Genomic DNA, 14,453 nt, shown 5'->3' with positions numbered 1-14,453 from the left:
GTCGGATAAAGCTGTAAAGGAAGAGCGTGTAAGTTCAGGAAGAAAGTCAACGTTTCAGTTTCGTGACTAGCCTGTATCTCGGTGTTTATGACTTTTCTCTTTCCTTCTGTCCACTGAAATTCTGCGATACGGACATACAGAATACATCGAACATCTGCGAACATTTCTTTCGCGATCATTCGAATTTCTACGGTCACGAAGCAACCACGAGAAACGTTTTCTTCTTTTTTTAAAGCATCCCGAAAGGGTTCATATTTTCGAGGAACGTGTTTGTTGATTAAAAACCGGTATCCTTATCTCTTTTATTGTTCATTATTCGACTGTTTTACGCAAGTTCTGCTGGGAAACAGTAGTGGAGAAGAATAAAAAAGAAATAAAAAGAAAGGAGGCTTTTGTAATGAAAACTAAAGTTTGTTACGGTCCGCGGGGCGGAACTGTACGTAGCCTGGTCGACGTTACGGGATTGATTCTTCTTCTTGTTCTTCTTCTTCGTAAGGAAAGTTCCGGACTAACGTTGCAGCCTTCCCTCCGGGAGTTTTATTACGTCGGAGACGCGCTTATCCTAGCCACAGATTCGCGCCAACATATCCCCGGCTGTCGATAAGTCTGGAGTCGTGTAAGAAAAAAGAACGATGCCAGAAGAAAGGAAAGACAAAATAAGTAAAAATACCTGGGAAATACGATTAAAGTAGATTCAAAGTTCAATCTACGTCAAACGCACGACTTTGTCCTCATTTCTGAGAAAGGAAGGTAGGATCTAATGGAATATGGGATTATATTAAGAAACTCAGTCTATTCTAGATATTTTATTTTTAAGGCTTGGAAGAAACGTCTTTACTGCACTACGAATAGACAAGGAATGAATCCTTTTGAAAATACACATAGAAAACTGGCGCCCACTTTCAGAAAAGAAGGCCCTGGGCCTTCAATGTATTTATTACTCATTGGCTAGATACTTTTTACTCATAGATCTTTTGTTTAGTGAGCAATGCCTCTCAGCATAGAGATTCATATTTCAACAAACCGAATAATATTTTTCCAACAGAATCAAAGGAAGCAAAGCTTCGACCTCGTTACTTAGAAATCAACAATACGTTTATTACTGCAAAAGTAACAATGTTTCGCTAAATTATATTCATAGTGCAAATGGCAGTCGATGCATTAACGCAGAAATTTGATGCGAATGGAGGTAGTTGGATGAAAGGAAAGAGAGGTAACGAGGCCATTACAGATAAATATATAATAAGTGTACAACAGTCGAAGACGCAGAAAGCTTTATTGTTGCGGGACTGCGTTGCTACCGTACAAGGAACTGCATTAAGGTGGTAGAAACTATCAGGGTGGTTCTCTCTAGTTGCAACATCACCGGGAAACTACCCTGAACAACTGTCTCGGTGTAACCGAACTCGAATGCATCACCGTCGTAGTTCCAACCCGGAGCTTCCGGTACTTATATGGAACTTATCAGCTAACGGAAGTGTCGCTGACTCATAACCGTCGACTTATTACGCACGCGTTGCATTGTCTTCTCGAAGAAAATGGAAAGTTAATGGTAATTTCATTTTTTATCTTTCGTTTGCCATCTCGATCAGTTCATGGCCAACCGATAACCATCGTTCTTCTAGCTAAACCATTCGTTCGCCTTCCTTCTGTCAAGGTCTCGATCGAACCCCCGACTTAGTCATAAATTACAAGAAAGTTAAATCGTTATCTGCCTTTCTACCCTTTGCGAAAATACCTCTGCTAAAAGATAGAATCTAGAGGCTAGACCTATTAATTTCATCTGTCGCCTGTTTAAATTTAACTTTAGTCGGTTTATGAAATAGAGAGAAAAAGAAAAGGGGGTTGTAAAGCAGAGGCTCGCGAACGATGATGCAGAGGCTGTAAGCTGTAAGCGTAGCGAGGTGGTCCGCTCTTGTACAAACGCAACAGAGAATAATTCAAGTAGGTAGAAACTGGAAGGATAAGGGCGAGGGTTGCGTGGTAGTGGAAATTGCGGATGGCAGGGGAGGGTAAAGCTGCAAGCACTCCGCTTAGACAAAGCCTAACGAAGCTTCTATTCAGCAACAGTAGGCACCGCGAGGCCCAACTTCACTTCTATTATACTTACTCGTCGGGACGAAGTGAATTCCATCCATCAACGGAATTCCAGGCTAAGCAGCTCTCGGCTGCCTGGCATCTCTATCTCTGGCACGAGAGGCATTCTCTCCTTTTTTCGGCTTGCATCCTCTCTTTGTCTTTACCTCGTCGCCCAAAGTATTCATTCCTATGTTCTTTTCTCCCTTCTTTTTTTTAAATCTTTTTAACATCAACACTTATATAGAATAACTAACAGTACGAAGCGTTTTACATACAATATGCTATAAATGATTCAATTTAGAATTGTACTTGATGAAAGAATTCCGGCAGGATGCGACCGACTATCGCATTCGCAGGGAAAGTTTCAAGACTGATATCCGGTTAAGTCGGTGAAAGCCTACATAGCCTCATTTCCACCTAAAACGAACCGCTACGATTTTCCTCTCGCACACGATATGAATAGGTATAAGGTAATATTAAAGTTCACGTAGGGCTATTCAGTACGATACATAGCATAGTGTATAAACTATAGACTGAAGCGTAGGTGGTAAAGGCGGCAGGATGTTAGGAATCGGTTGAAAAAGGATGGAACGGAAGCTCGCGCATGCACCCTACCCGTATGCTTAAGTACACACGCGAAGCACCCGACACACGATGGTTGCATGCATATTACGTTACGCGTATATTTGGACGGTGCACTGGATTTTAGTATGCAGAACAGGTCGCCTTTAATGCTGAAATATCGCTCGGAACAGCCAGCTTTCGTCTCCTCGTCTTTCCAGTCGTCCAAATTTCAGCCGCTTTTCCTCTGTGCTTCGAGGAAAATCTGCGCTCCATCGAACTCGCTCATTCAAAATGTACTAGGGATAAGGTAATGCATATTCTAGTCTTAGGATTTTACCGGCTTCCTCGAGTTCCGTTCTTCTCGTGTTATTAGAAATAATAGAATTTAAAAAGCTTGGTACGAATGAAAAGTAACCCGGCTATCATTTTCCCCGGTCCTGCATCCGAAGATTACAGACACAGGAAATACGATTCGGAGATACCGAAACGTATAGATCTAGGCATCGCATAAATATAATAAGAAGCCCATATAGAAAGTCATCGAGGTATTGAAAGTAGAAATATTGGTATTCATTTTCCTGAATCGCGGAAATGGTTGGATATCTATATACATAGATATACACAGATAGAGGTATATACAATGGTATGTACTCCAAGAAATTGACCGAATGTTGCCAGCTGCCAGTTTCGTATTAAAGGAATCCCTGCTATGCGTTCCTTCTCTTAATCCCCTTTCACCAGCAGCCAGCTTGTTTTTCCAAGCATCCGCTTCCAGATGTTTTACTGAACTCTCTCGCTTCTTGTTTTCCCCGTTGTTTTGTCTTCTGGCAGCATGCGCCGGTTTATTCGCGCCTCGATGAACACCCGCGAATTTTCAACCCTTTCCACCCTTTCGTCTATCGACCTTTTCGTTCAAACCTCTTTATCACTCTACGCTTTGCTCGTTTTTCCCTTGCCTCGAAACGTTTCTCTGGCGATTGACGAGGTCGCGTCAACCATGGTTCGCGTTACCTGTATCTGACAAGGAGATGTTACGACCCTGGACCAGCGCATTTTAGATGAAATTGCATTTCGTGGGCGTAAAACGCCTGGCTAATTCACTCGGAATAGTTTTTTCGTCCCTAGACCAAAATTCCTTACACGCCGACAATGAGTCAAGTGTTGGGCCTTCCGTACGTTGATTGGCTAGCCCATGAGTGGAATAACGAACCCAATGCCACTTGGGTGGGGGTGCAATTGCGCCCTTTAATTTAAAACAATAATCTGAAATTGCATTTCACATAACAGTTGACGATGAGTGTATAAAAATTGTAAAATATTACCTGCTAACGCTTCCATCTACAGGGTGTCCCAGAAAGAGTGTAAGCCGTTTAAGGGGGTGGTAGCTGGGGTGATTCTAAGTCGTCCCTGAGCCCTGAGTTTTTTCTTAATAATTCAGAAACGAAACTTTAAAAGACATTTTCGCAAAGGAAAATATTATTCAGAATCACCCCAGCTATCACCCCCTTAAACGGCTTACACTCTTTCTGGGACACCCTGTATATTTCAAGAAAAAGCGTTTTGTCGAATTGTAATCTTTCGAAGGTAAATAATATAAGTCAGTAATTAATCTCGAAAACGACTGTTTAAACAAGTTTCTTCATCTGAAAGGGAAGAGATGTTTGAAACGAAGACTATCAAGAGATTGAGGAGTTTAAAGAGCGAGCCGAAGTTCAGTCGATTTCTTGGAATTTTCATTAAAGAGTAAATCGTTCCACTCTCCTTCCGTTTACTAAACCTCGGATACCTACTTTTCTTTTCTTTTTTCTTTTTTTAATTCTTTCTCTTTCATTAACGGCACGTCGAGCTACTCTGCAATTTCCTTAGATAGACAATAAGCACGGTTGAGAAAAAGGAAGATGGGAGGAGAGTCGGTGCAGCAAGAGTCGCTACTGCCTTTCATAAAATCCAATTTAAGAACTGCTTCTGATCCCCGTCGTCCGTCCTTATTCCACGGTAATAAAGAGCAAGCTAGACCTCTCTTCTTTATACACTTGCAAGTAAACTGCAGTTAATATGACGGTTATTATACTTTGTATACTAGCTACGGCGTTGCAGAAGTTTATGATGTACATTGACGGGAACATCCGGCTGTTCGGATAATATAAATTCGATTAAAACGTTGTTAGCTCGCGATAGAACACTCTTGCATACCAATCAATAATGTACATGTATTTAAAACTTCAACACATTATTCTTCGTTATCTCCGTTTCACTGGTGCTTCAAACACACCAGTAAACGTTAGCGACGGGATCAATTTTCAGGTTTAGGGTTGTTCTATTAAATAGGCATCGAATAAATATTTAAACTAAATTTTTATTGTATCAGGAAGTTGTACTACAGTGAACTGTAGCTTGAACTTTAATAATGCAATTTGTCTTCTATGCAAAGTATGCGCAACATACTGTAGCTAGTAATTATTATTCATTATACAAGCTTTTAAAACTCAGTATGAGTTTCTGCATAGAAATATCACATTACGTGCGAGGGCATGGCTCGAAGTCATTGATAGCATCACGATAATTATTCCACAATCGGGCTTCTTTGAAGCACACGGCTCCACCACCTCGTGTGAATTGTGTATCCTAAAAATAAAAAAATAAATTAAATATCTTTTAGTATCCCGTGCTAATCAAAATTCATTTCAGTCGAATCAAAAATATTTACAGCTCTGTTAATGTCGCCGATGCAAACCCAGTGGTGGTTTGTTTTATTTTTAACCGTAATGGCCCATTTAGAATGGTCCCGACTGCTCGTAAAATCTACATTAGCTGCCTCCAATTCCAGACTGTACACATTGTAAACCCTGTTGAATTAACACGTTCGCGTGATAAATAAAACAAACATCGTACAATAGAGATTCAAAGTTAATTTTACTTTCTACGACTGCAATTAGACGACAGCTTCCCTCGTCCGTTCAACCACGACTGAACGTATAAATTCGCCTGTAACTGTGGTGCTATAAAATCCTCGTATATATCTAAAATTCATCACGGTGTAACATACACAGTACAAGATAATGAGACCAGGTTTTATGCAATTCATAATAGTCACCTTTCAGCCATTTCTCGCATTTGGCAAATGAAATAAACTCTGTATTGCCCACAGATTTCACGATAACTTTGCTGGTGTAAGGAGGTGACTTTACGTGTTTCTGATCACTCGCATTTTTTAGAACAGGATACTGTTCCCCAAGCTTGTCAGGGATATTTTTCGCGTACACTGCTATCTCGTTGTACCTTAATTGTTTGCCGACGATGTCCATCTGATCACCGTCCAAGGAGATACAGAGAAAGCTCTGACCATAAAATGTTCCACTTTCTGGATAACTGTATGTACCTGTATTAGTTATATTTTCCTTGTTTTGTGGTCGAGTTTGTATACCGGTATTGGGAACTGGAGGAAAACTGGGAACGCTATGAATTAACCAAAAACCCTGATGGCTATTAACAGCTACTACACCCTTCGTGTGACCATAATTCGAAACGTTTGGTGCATCCGGTGGACTATCGTTATATAGAGTCCATAAACTGCTGTTTTCATTCGCCTGTGTGTAATTAATTAAAATGCCTTAAGTATCTCAAAACCTTATTGACCGGAAGACTATTAGATTTTTTGATACCGATAGTCATTGATTGAAAACCAATTGATATTAATCAATAATTTATCAATCGATCGATCGAAATAGTGAAATCTAGCTGGGGTATCGAAAAACGCTTCGACGTAGCGAAATGATTATTTTTAATATTAAAAGATAAGTGTGCCACAATAAGACGGAAGTTAATAATAGGGATTATTTTTTCCAATTTTTTTATGAAACGTCAGGACTTATTCGTTTCATCTGCGAATGATTGAGTATGATTGAGAATAGATAATTAGCCAAATATTTTGGTAAATTTCGAATTGATACTCTGTATCACGATGGAAAATTTGTTCGACGCGTCGGCAGTGACTTATAATTAAATCACGCTCTAATACCTTGCAGTTACTATGAATCTGCGCTAATTGTGAGTAATGTTCTACACAGTCTTACGTCGTTATAAATTGGCGCTAATGTGATTCCAGGGATAGAATTGTTTGAACCGATGGGCCTAGTAGACAATCGCCATCCGGTTGCGATAGTTATGTTTGTAATGTATAGATAAGCAAAGCCATCCCTAATTAAAGGATTACTGCTCTCCGAGACTTTCGGTAACTTATACATCACGTACCTAAAATAACATTGACTTAAATTCATTGACAGTAATTAAAATTTAATAATTATGTGTAAACGCTTACCAGTCTACTGGTAGATTATTTTCGTCTTTACATTGTAATTTGTCGTAAACTTTGCTATGTATAGCGTTACACACGACTAACAGAAAAATTGTGTAGAATAAAACACGCATAGTAGTGTACTGAAACAATTGAATTTAAATACACCATGTGGTAACAGAAAAAAGTGTTTGTCTAAACTTAATGAAATTCAATTGTCATAAAAGTAATTCCTTTGTTGGGTACTGTATGCGGCACATGCGCGCGTGTATTAAGTTTAACCTACTCAAACTTAATAAATTGTCTATGAATATACACCGATATACGTACCAAAATATATCACAAATAAAGTACAAAGTAACTCAATAACTGCTTAACTAATAATGCTTCTGTCATTACAGTCGACATACTGCGTGAACACTGACGTGACCATAGTGATGCATCAAGGAAAATGAAAGCTGACCTTGCGTCACACAGATATATCCATCCGATTGGTTGACATTTTATTTCAAATAAAGCTTACTCATAATTTTATACTCATAATAACGCAAATTTACTCATTAATATTTATTCTATAATACACATTCATATGTTAACATCTGTAGAAATTACAATTAAAGTCTTTGTGTTATGCGTGATAAGTATTATCATGCATCTTATGAATGCGTATAAATCAAAATGAAAATGTTTCAAAAGTTTATTCGTAAAACAAGATTAACACAAAACCTTATTAGTTAATTCTTATTAGAATCTATCATTAATATTTGCCACTTGCACAAACATTTATCCCCATCTGTGATTAAATGCCTGAATTAAATATTACAACGAGATTTATGATATGATCGACTGCGGCGAAGCAGCAATATGGCGACTGTAAGCCAATGTAGGCTGAACGTCATAATATTACAATGAGAAAACAAGGCATATCGTGCAAAGTAATAGCCGCGTATTAAACTCGTAGTTCAATAAGATGTTTTTTTACCAATGACACTGCCAACAAACCATTTCAAGCGGCGTTACGTATTTCGTTGAGATATTTTTAAGAACCTACACGGAACACAATAATGAGTTCTTTGGTAGAACTTGTTACAGAATATTCTTAACACTAACAGAAGAACGAAGAAAGAACTTATAAATTATTTGACGAATGAAAGTATGTTTTCAAAAACATTATTTACTTTAATTATATATGTATAATCATAATTTTTTATCCTAATACAAGTCTGATAATTTTATCTGTTGAACCTACTCTTAGATATGATTTCATTTTATTTTTCTCATTTGGTACAATATATTTGTGCAAGTTATTATGATTAAACATATGTAAATGATTACCAATTGCTATCTTTAATTATATTTTTCTATTCTTTTCAGATCTCAAGCATAACAAAATGCATCTATGAAAACTTAATGGCCTAATGCATTATATATTAAAGGAATTCCTATCGTAAACATTAAAATTTTTTACATTTAAGCAAATAAACAAACCAAAATGAACAGAATAGATAGCAATTCAGACAACGAAAGTTGGCACGAATGTGCCAAATGGTTGACAAGATGCGGAGCTTTAAGAGCTGATCACAAAGCAAATTGGCCAAAAGCAACTGCAGTTGATTTAGCTTATACACTAAGAGATGGTGTATTACTATGCAATCTTCTAAATACAGTTGACACCGGTTGTATAGATATGAAAGATGTGAATCAAAAACCACAAATGGCACAATTTTTGTGTTTAAGAAACATAAAAGTATTTTTATCCGCGTGCTCAACCACTTTTGGATTATCTGATTCTGACCTTTTTGAACCTTCTATGTTGTTTGATCTATCAAATTTTCATCGTGTATTATGTACTTTATCAGCTTTATCAAATTGTTCCCGTTTAAGACGCAAGGGTATCCTGTAAGTAATTTAATATTGTGTCATTTTTTACACACAAGTTGTATTAACCCATTCTCATAAACATACTTGTGTTACAGTGGTTTTTCTGTAGGTCATGGTAGGTCACAAGAAGATATTTATAAGGGTTTACAAAGTGCTGGTGCAGGGTAAGCATCTAATTTTCAATGCAACTTTATTATTTATAGATGTATTTATAACTTAAAGTAAATTAAAGATAGAAAATTTATAAAATTATTATCAAAGTTGATAACAACTGCTATCAATGTATTCAGCCCCACAACAGCAGTGGGAACATTTACCATAAAACCTAAGGGTATGGATGTAGATGAATCCCAAGTATATCAGGAATTACTCTGTTTCTCAAGTAATTCTCAGCGCGATTGGCCTTCCACGGAGAAGGTATCTGTCGTTTGCAAGTTAAAAGTTTAAAGATGTTGTAATAAAAGTACCAAACATCACTGTATTCCATTATTCAAAGAAATAATGATACATTATATGAAATATAAACGAAAGGTTTCTACTAATATCGGACGCAAAATTAACATAGTACAGTGATACTGGCACTATTTAAAATTTATTTACTGTATTTGCTCCAGAAGTTTATGTATTAAGCTATGTTTATTATTGATAACGAGATCTACCGTTGCCACAAATAGTTTAAGTTTGCCAGAAATTATATTTTTTTCATGCATGAATAGTGCATGGCTGTTCATATTTTTATGCTAAAGTCGTGAGGATGAAGGTCGTCGCAGAAGATTTAAAAGGCGGGAGGGAGATGAAGCAGGTGGAGGAGGAGACCATGAAGATCCAGTTGAAGAGGAAGATGGATATGGGGCATATTGCAGCCATGCTCAAAGCGAAGAAATCTACCAGGACCTTTGTAGTCTACACTTGCCACCTGCTCCATCTGTTGTGCAGGTCGTTATATTTTTGTTCTTTATTTATTTATTTATTTATCTCATCACAATACTGATAATTGGTCTCGTTATGCTTCGTAGTATTTTGTACTGTGTATAATTTGATGTAAACGAATAAATTTTAAACTGATATTTGTATAATGTAGGACGGCGCAATTTGTGGAGGTGAAAAAAGGGACTATGTGATTCAAGAACTTGTTGAAACGGAACGCAATTATTCAGACGTTCTTAACAGTTTGCTTAAACATTTCGTTAGACCTCTTTCTATGTTATTACGACCAGAAGATACAGCACGCATATTTTTTGGTATAAAGGAACTTGCGGAAATTCATGCAGGTTTTCATAGCCAACTTCGAAAAGCGAGAACCGGTGCCGCTTTAGCACAGGTTTTCCTCGATTGGCGACAAAAGTTTCTTATTTATGGCGATTATTGCGCGAATCTTACGCTTGCTCAAAATACATTACAGGAAGCCTGTGCACGTAATGAATCAGTTAATCAGGAAGTTATTGTAAGTTTTAAAACACTTGCATATTACACTTTATCTGTTATTTTCATATACAAAAATCTAAACTTGCAGAGGTGTCAACAAGAAGCAAATAATGGTAAATTCAAATTACGGGACATATTATCGGTCCCGATGCAAAGAGTATTGAAATACCATTTATTATTAGATAAATTAGTAGAAGAAACTCCTTGCGATTGGGTAGAAGATAGGTGTCAGCTTGGAAAAGCTAGAGAAGTAATGGTTGATATAGCTCAATATATTAATGAAGTAAAACGTGACTCTGACACATTAGACATTATAAAAGATGTTCAAGCGTCGATAATTGATTGGGACGTTCAAGAAGATGCACAATTAAAAGATTTTGGCCGATTACTTTTAGATGGAGAGCTTAAGGTATATTGTTTTCTTGATAGATATATTTTGAAATTAAACATTAGTAAAATCTTATAATCGAATTTTAGGTAAAAGCTCACGGTGACCAACGAGTAAAAGTCCGATATGTATTTGCTTTCGAACAAGTAATATTAATCTGTAAAGCAGGTAGAGGAGAGCAATACTGTTACCGTGAAACATTACGTTTAGATGATTATCGATTGGAAGATCATACATGTAGACGAACGCTTGGTAAAGATTCTCGATGGTCATATCAATGGTTGCTCGTGCACAAACAAGAATATACAGCGTACACATTGTTCGCCAAAACAGAAGAACAGAAACAAACTTGGATTAAGGCATTACAAAACACAATGGATAATGTCAATCCGGCTGCGTGCCGCAATACAAACCATAAGTTTAAACTTACGACATTTGATTCTCCGCGTACTTGTCATCAGTGTGACAAGTTTCTGAAAGGCCGCATATTTCAGGTAGTCTGTCATCGACGTAGGTGTATTCAAAATTATGATACAAGCTTCTAATGGAGTTTTTTTATACAAACAGGGATACCGATGTGACGTTTGTCGAATAGCTGTGCACAAACAATGTATTGCACATTCAGGTAGGTGTATGCCGGCACCACCTCCACCTCCACCTCCTCCGCCTCTACCATGCGAGCGTGCTCTTTCGGTAAAATTATGGTTTGTCGGAGAAATGGGACGAGATACAGCCTCAAATAAACTAGAACCTCGCGAAGATGGTACATACATGTTACGAGTACGGCCTGCAGGACAACCACGTTTAAAACATGAAACTAATTACGCACTTAGTATCAAGTAAGAGTTGAATGTAACATAAGTACCTTTAATTGTAACATTTTTTGAAATATCTACCGTAAAAATATTTAATTAATATTACAGGGCAGATGGAGCGGTGAAACATATAAGGATATTTAAACGCGACGTCGATGGTGCTGATTTATATTATCTCAGCGAATCTCGTTTCTTCAAAAGTGTAGTCGAACTTGTCGAGTATTACGAACGAGCGTCGTTGTCGGAAAATTTTGAGAAATTAGATCAGCGCTTATTATGGCCGTATAGACGTGTGTTAGCTAAAGCATTATTTGATTTTCGCGGAGGTGAACGGAATGAATTAAGTCTACGACGAGGTTGTAGGGTTGTGGTATTGAGTAAGGAAGGTGATGCCAAAGGATGGTGGAAAGGAAAGATAGGAGATCAAGTAGGATTTTTTCCAAAAGAATATGTTGAGGAAGAATAATCATAAATTATGTTATCTAGGTACTTCCTCGATACGCGATTGCACACCCATTAAGAACGTTCTATGTGTACGTATCATCGTGCAGACATAGAGATTTATTAAAACACTCCTCTATAGAGACCGGAAAAGAAATCAACTTACATACATTAATATCATAAAAAACACAGTTTATTTTACTGTTCTCTTTGCTTGAGGTTGTGTTATATTACAATTATAAAAATAGGAAATACATATTCGCGAACGTGAACTGAGCGTATAAAAACGAATACATTTAGGTACTTGTATAGAGTATAGAATCACAATTATTTTTCGGTACGACATGAGATAACTAATAAAGTTAGAAAAACGTCATAAAGATTAAAGTTGTCTATTTTTGTATGTTAGGATTATGTAGAGAAAACATATTGCCAAATGTTTATACTTTTAGACAACTTCTCTCTTTATGACTATATTTTAAAGTCAATTGCCAAGCCTCAATTGTATATACTGTAATTCTGTAATGTTGAAGATAAAAAAATTTTAGCTACTTCTTAAATATAAGCGTATACGTACATAAATATATAAACAATCGCTACACGCATTATTATAACAAATTAATTATACTATTTTTTTAACTGTTACACATATTTTCTGATTGTGCCAATAAGAGTAATTAATAAAATTTAGATCTTATTGAAACGTTAACATAAAAAAGACGCGTTGCTTGTGGAATTTAATAATCTTTTCTTTGATTTTAACAACATTCAAAATTCAAGTCGATCTTTTCTTTTAGCGTATATAATAGCGGCAACTTTCTGTTCTAGCCTCTTACAGCCAGCTGTTGCATAAAGATTATGTGAAGGAGGTCCAAAAATTACATACGACAATCCTTCCTCTATCATTTCATTAGTAGGAGTTACACCTCTTTCTATAAATGCTTTTTTTAAACATTTTTTTACATGGTTCTCTTCGAGCGGTAAAAAAGGCACATAATGGTCTATAACACTAGAGTCTATTGTATCACTGTGATAGAAACCTCCTTTTTCATTAAATGCTCCGACACTTATCAAATTTTCAAAATCTTGAAGTTTAGTTTCACTTCTGTGTTTTCCTTCTTCCCAAAGAGTTAATAAACGCTGTGCAATTCGTGAACTACCTGTATTAGATAAAAATATATAAATTGCTTTTCTTGTATTTATTGAACTGCTTGTAAGTCTCCATGATTTGATCAATGTATTATAGTCCAGAAATGGTACAAGAACATTTAACAAGCCCTCTGGCATTTTATCCACTTCATCAAATACAAACATTGATCTTTCACATTTTTCTAAACTATTAATGATAATTTTCCGTAATTCTTCCTGCATAGTAAAAGTATCACTTTATCAAACAATCTAATAATAAGTGTAAACATACATATATATTTAACTTAATTTCATAATACAAATGAACATACCTTATATTGTTCCACATTTTCTTCCAAAGGAAAATCATTACGGCCATTAAAAAAATGATAAAATGCACTATGATCACCTTTTTTATAAAGAAATTTGGCAATCATTTGAGTTGTGAAAGTTTTACCAGTTCCTGGTGGGCCATGAAAACTCATAGTCAAAGCCTTAGGAGGATCAGAGGAGGTTAAATGCCCACGTAAAGCATTTACAACCACATGATGAGCAATTTCTTGTCCATAGAGTTCTTTACAAAGAATGTCATCTAATGCTAACATAAACATATACATGCAATTAGTTATCTATGTATCTAAACCTTTTTATAAGCAATTTGCAGTGTACTATCTTTCATTGCTATACTTACTATCAAGATCAGGAGAAATATATTCATTGTTACAACATTCTGTAAATGTACATAGTAGGTAGCTTGGTATGATTGTAGCTTTATTAAGGATGGTTGAATAAATTGAAGTGAAGGAAAAGTCGCATTTTACACAAACCATCAAAATACTAATTAATATACATAACAATGAACAGTTGACAAAATTCATCTTTTATTAATATTAAAATGTTTCCTAATTGAATGATACTTGATAAGATTCCATTACCAAATATTAAATAATGTATGAAACATTTGTATCATAACACGAATTCACGCTCAACTGTTGAATTTTATTTTTACAACTAAAATATCGTGGATATAAACAGTACATTCTAAAAAATATTCAACTCCACCAGTGACTATAGATAGTCACTGACTCCACCGTCATATTGTGCAGTTTTAAGAGGGTAGACACGGCACGTGACCTCTCCGATTCGGGATGTCGATATTACAGCAGATTTTTCTGCACAGAAATGGTAATATCCGTAGATATAGGGTTGGCCGATGAAACCGAGAGGACGCTTTTTGCTAATTCTGTATTTTATTCTAATCGTGAATGTAAAAGAAATAGTCAGCTGTTGCATTGTACTTGACAAAATTTAAACGCAAATTCTGGTTGATAGTGCAAACGTAGAAAATTCAATGTACTTTTAATTAATTAAAATGTATTTATGCTACAATATATTACATTACAGTGAAGAACTATAAGTGAAAAGGAAAAATAGATGA

The 14,453-nt window shown here is 36.2% G+C and overlaps 3 protein-coding genes across 3 annotated transcripts; 1 reads left to right on the top strand and 2 right to left on the bottom strand.

The window, feature by feature from the left end:
- Positions 1 to 4,979: 4,979 nt before the first annotated feature.
- Positions 4,980 to 7,526, bottom strand: LOC114880714 (plancitoxin-1). The gene is made up of 7 exons (XM_029197013.2): positions 7,268 to 7,526; positions 6,962 to 7,080; positions 6,717 to 6,894; positions 5,738 to 6,230; positions 5,561 to 5,663; positions 5,351 to 5,489; positions 4,980 to 5,268 (listed from the first exon to the last, which is right to left on the bottom strand). The coding sequence occupies exons 2-7, from the start codon at positions 7,069 to 7,071 to the stop codon at positions 5,161 to 5,163; spliced, it is 1,131 nt and encodes a 376-aa protein (XP_029052846.1). The 5' UTR covers positions 7,072 to 7,080; positions 7,268 to 7,526; the 3' UTR covers positions 4,980 to 5,160.
- Positions 7,527 to 7,655: 129 nt separating this feature from the next.
- Positions 7,656 to 12,469, top strand: LOC114880713 (protein vav). Its single transcript, XM_029197012.2, has 9 exons — positions 7,656 to 8,090; positions 8,312 to 8,836; positions 8,914 to 8,982; positions 9,565 to 9,754; positions 9,900 to 10,262; positions 10,332 to 10,652; positions 10,721 to 11,125; positions 11,199 to 11,470; positions 11,555 to 12,469. Exons 2-9 carry the CDS (start codon positions 8,430 to 8,432, stop codon positions 11,910 to 11,912), a joined length of 2,385 nt encoding a protein of 794 aa, XP_029052845.1. The 5' UTR covers positions 7,656 to 8,090; positions 8,312 to 8,429; the 3' UTR covers positions 11,913 to 12,469.
- Positions 12,059 to 14,146, bottom strand: LOC114880715 (torsin-1A-like). Its single transcript, XM_029197014.2, has 3 exons — positions 13,707 to 14,146; positions 13,348 to 13,613; positions 12,059 to 13,252 (listed from the first exon to the last, which is right to left on the bottom strand). The coding sequence occupies exons 1-3, from the start codon at positions 13,891 to 13,893 to the stop codon at positions 12,656 to 12,658; spliced, it is 1,050 nt and encodes a 349-aa protein (XP_029052847.2). The 5' UTR covers positions 13,894 to 14,146; the 3' UTR covers positions 12,059 to 12,655.
- Positions 14,147 to 14,453: the final 307 nt, after the last annotated feature.

Source organism: Osmia bicornis, chromosome 12, assembly GCF_907164935.1.
Source record: "Osmia bicornis bicornis chromosome 12, iOsmBic2.1, whole genome shotgun sequence".
Lineage (NCBI taxonomy): Eukaryota > Metazoa > Arthropoda > Insecta > Hymenoptera > Megachilidae > Osmia > Osmia bicornis.
This window is presented reverse-complemented; position numbering and strand designations above follow the sequence as displayed.

What these genes read in the sequence shown, in the direction of transcription:
- LOC114880714 (XM_029197013.2), bottom strand. Translation starts at nt 7,071, where the DNA reads ATGCGTGTTTTATTCTACACAATTTTTCTGTTAGTCGTGTGTAACGCT. An exon ending in TAGCGCCAATTTATAACGAC is followed by an intron (nt 6,231 to 6,716) that starts GTAAGACTGTGT and finishes AATTACACACAG; the next exon opens with GCGAATGAAAACAGCAGTTT. An exon ending in TCGGCGACATTAACAGAGCT is followed by an intron (nt 5,269 to 5,350) that starts GTAAATATTTTT and finishes TTTTATTTTTAG; the next exon opens with GATACACAATTCACACGAGG.
- LOC114880713 (XM_029197012.2), top strand. Translation starts at nt 8,430, where the DNA reads ATGAACAGAATAGATAGCAATTCAGACAACGAAAGTTGGCACGAATGT. An exon ending in TTACAAAGTGCTGGTGCAGG is followed by an intron (nt 8,983 to 9,564) that starts GTAAGCATCTAA and finishes TTTATGCTAAAG; the next exon opens with TCGTGAGGATGAAGGTCGTC. An exon ending in CTGCTCCATCTGTTGTGCAG is followed by an intron (nt 9,755 to 9,899) that starts GTCGTTATATTT and finishes TGTATAATGTAG; the next exon opens with GACGGCGCAATTTGTGGAGG.
- LOC114880715 (XM_029197014.2), bottom strand. Translation starts at nt 13,893, where the DNA reads ATGAATTTTGTCAACTGTTCATTGTTATGTATATTAATTAGTATTTTG. An exon ending in TATTTCTCCTGATCTTGATA is followed by an intron (nt 13,614 to 13,706) that starts GTAAGTATAGCA and finishes TGTTTATGTTAG; the next exon opens with CATTAGATGACATTCTTTGT. An exon ending in AAAATGTGGAACAATATAAG is followed by an intron (nt 13,253 to 13,347) that starts GTATGTTCATTT and finishes TTTACTATGCAG; the next exon opens with GAAGAATTACGGAAAATTAT.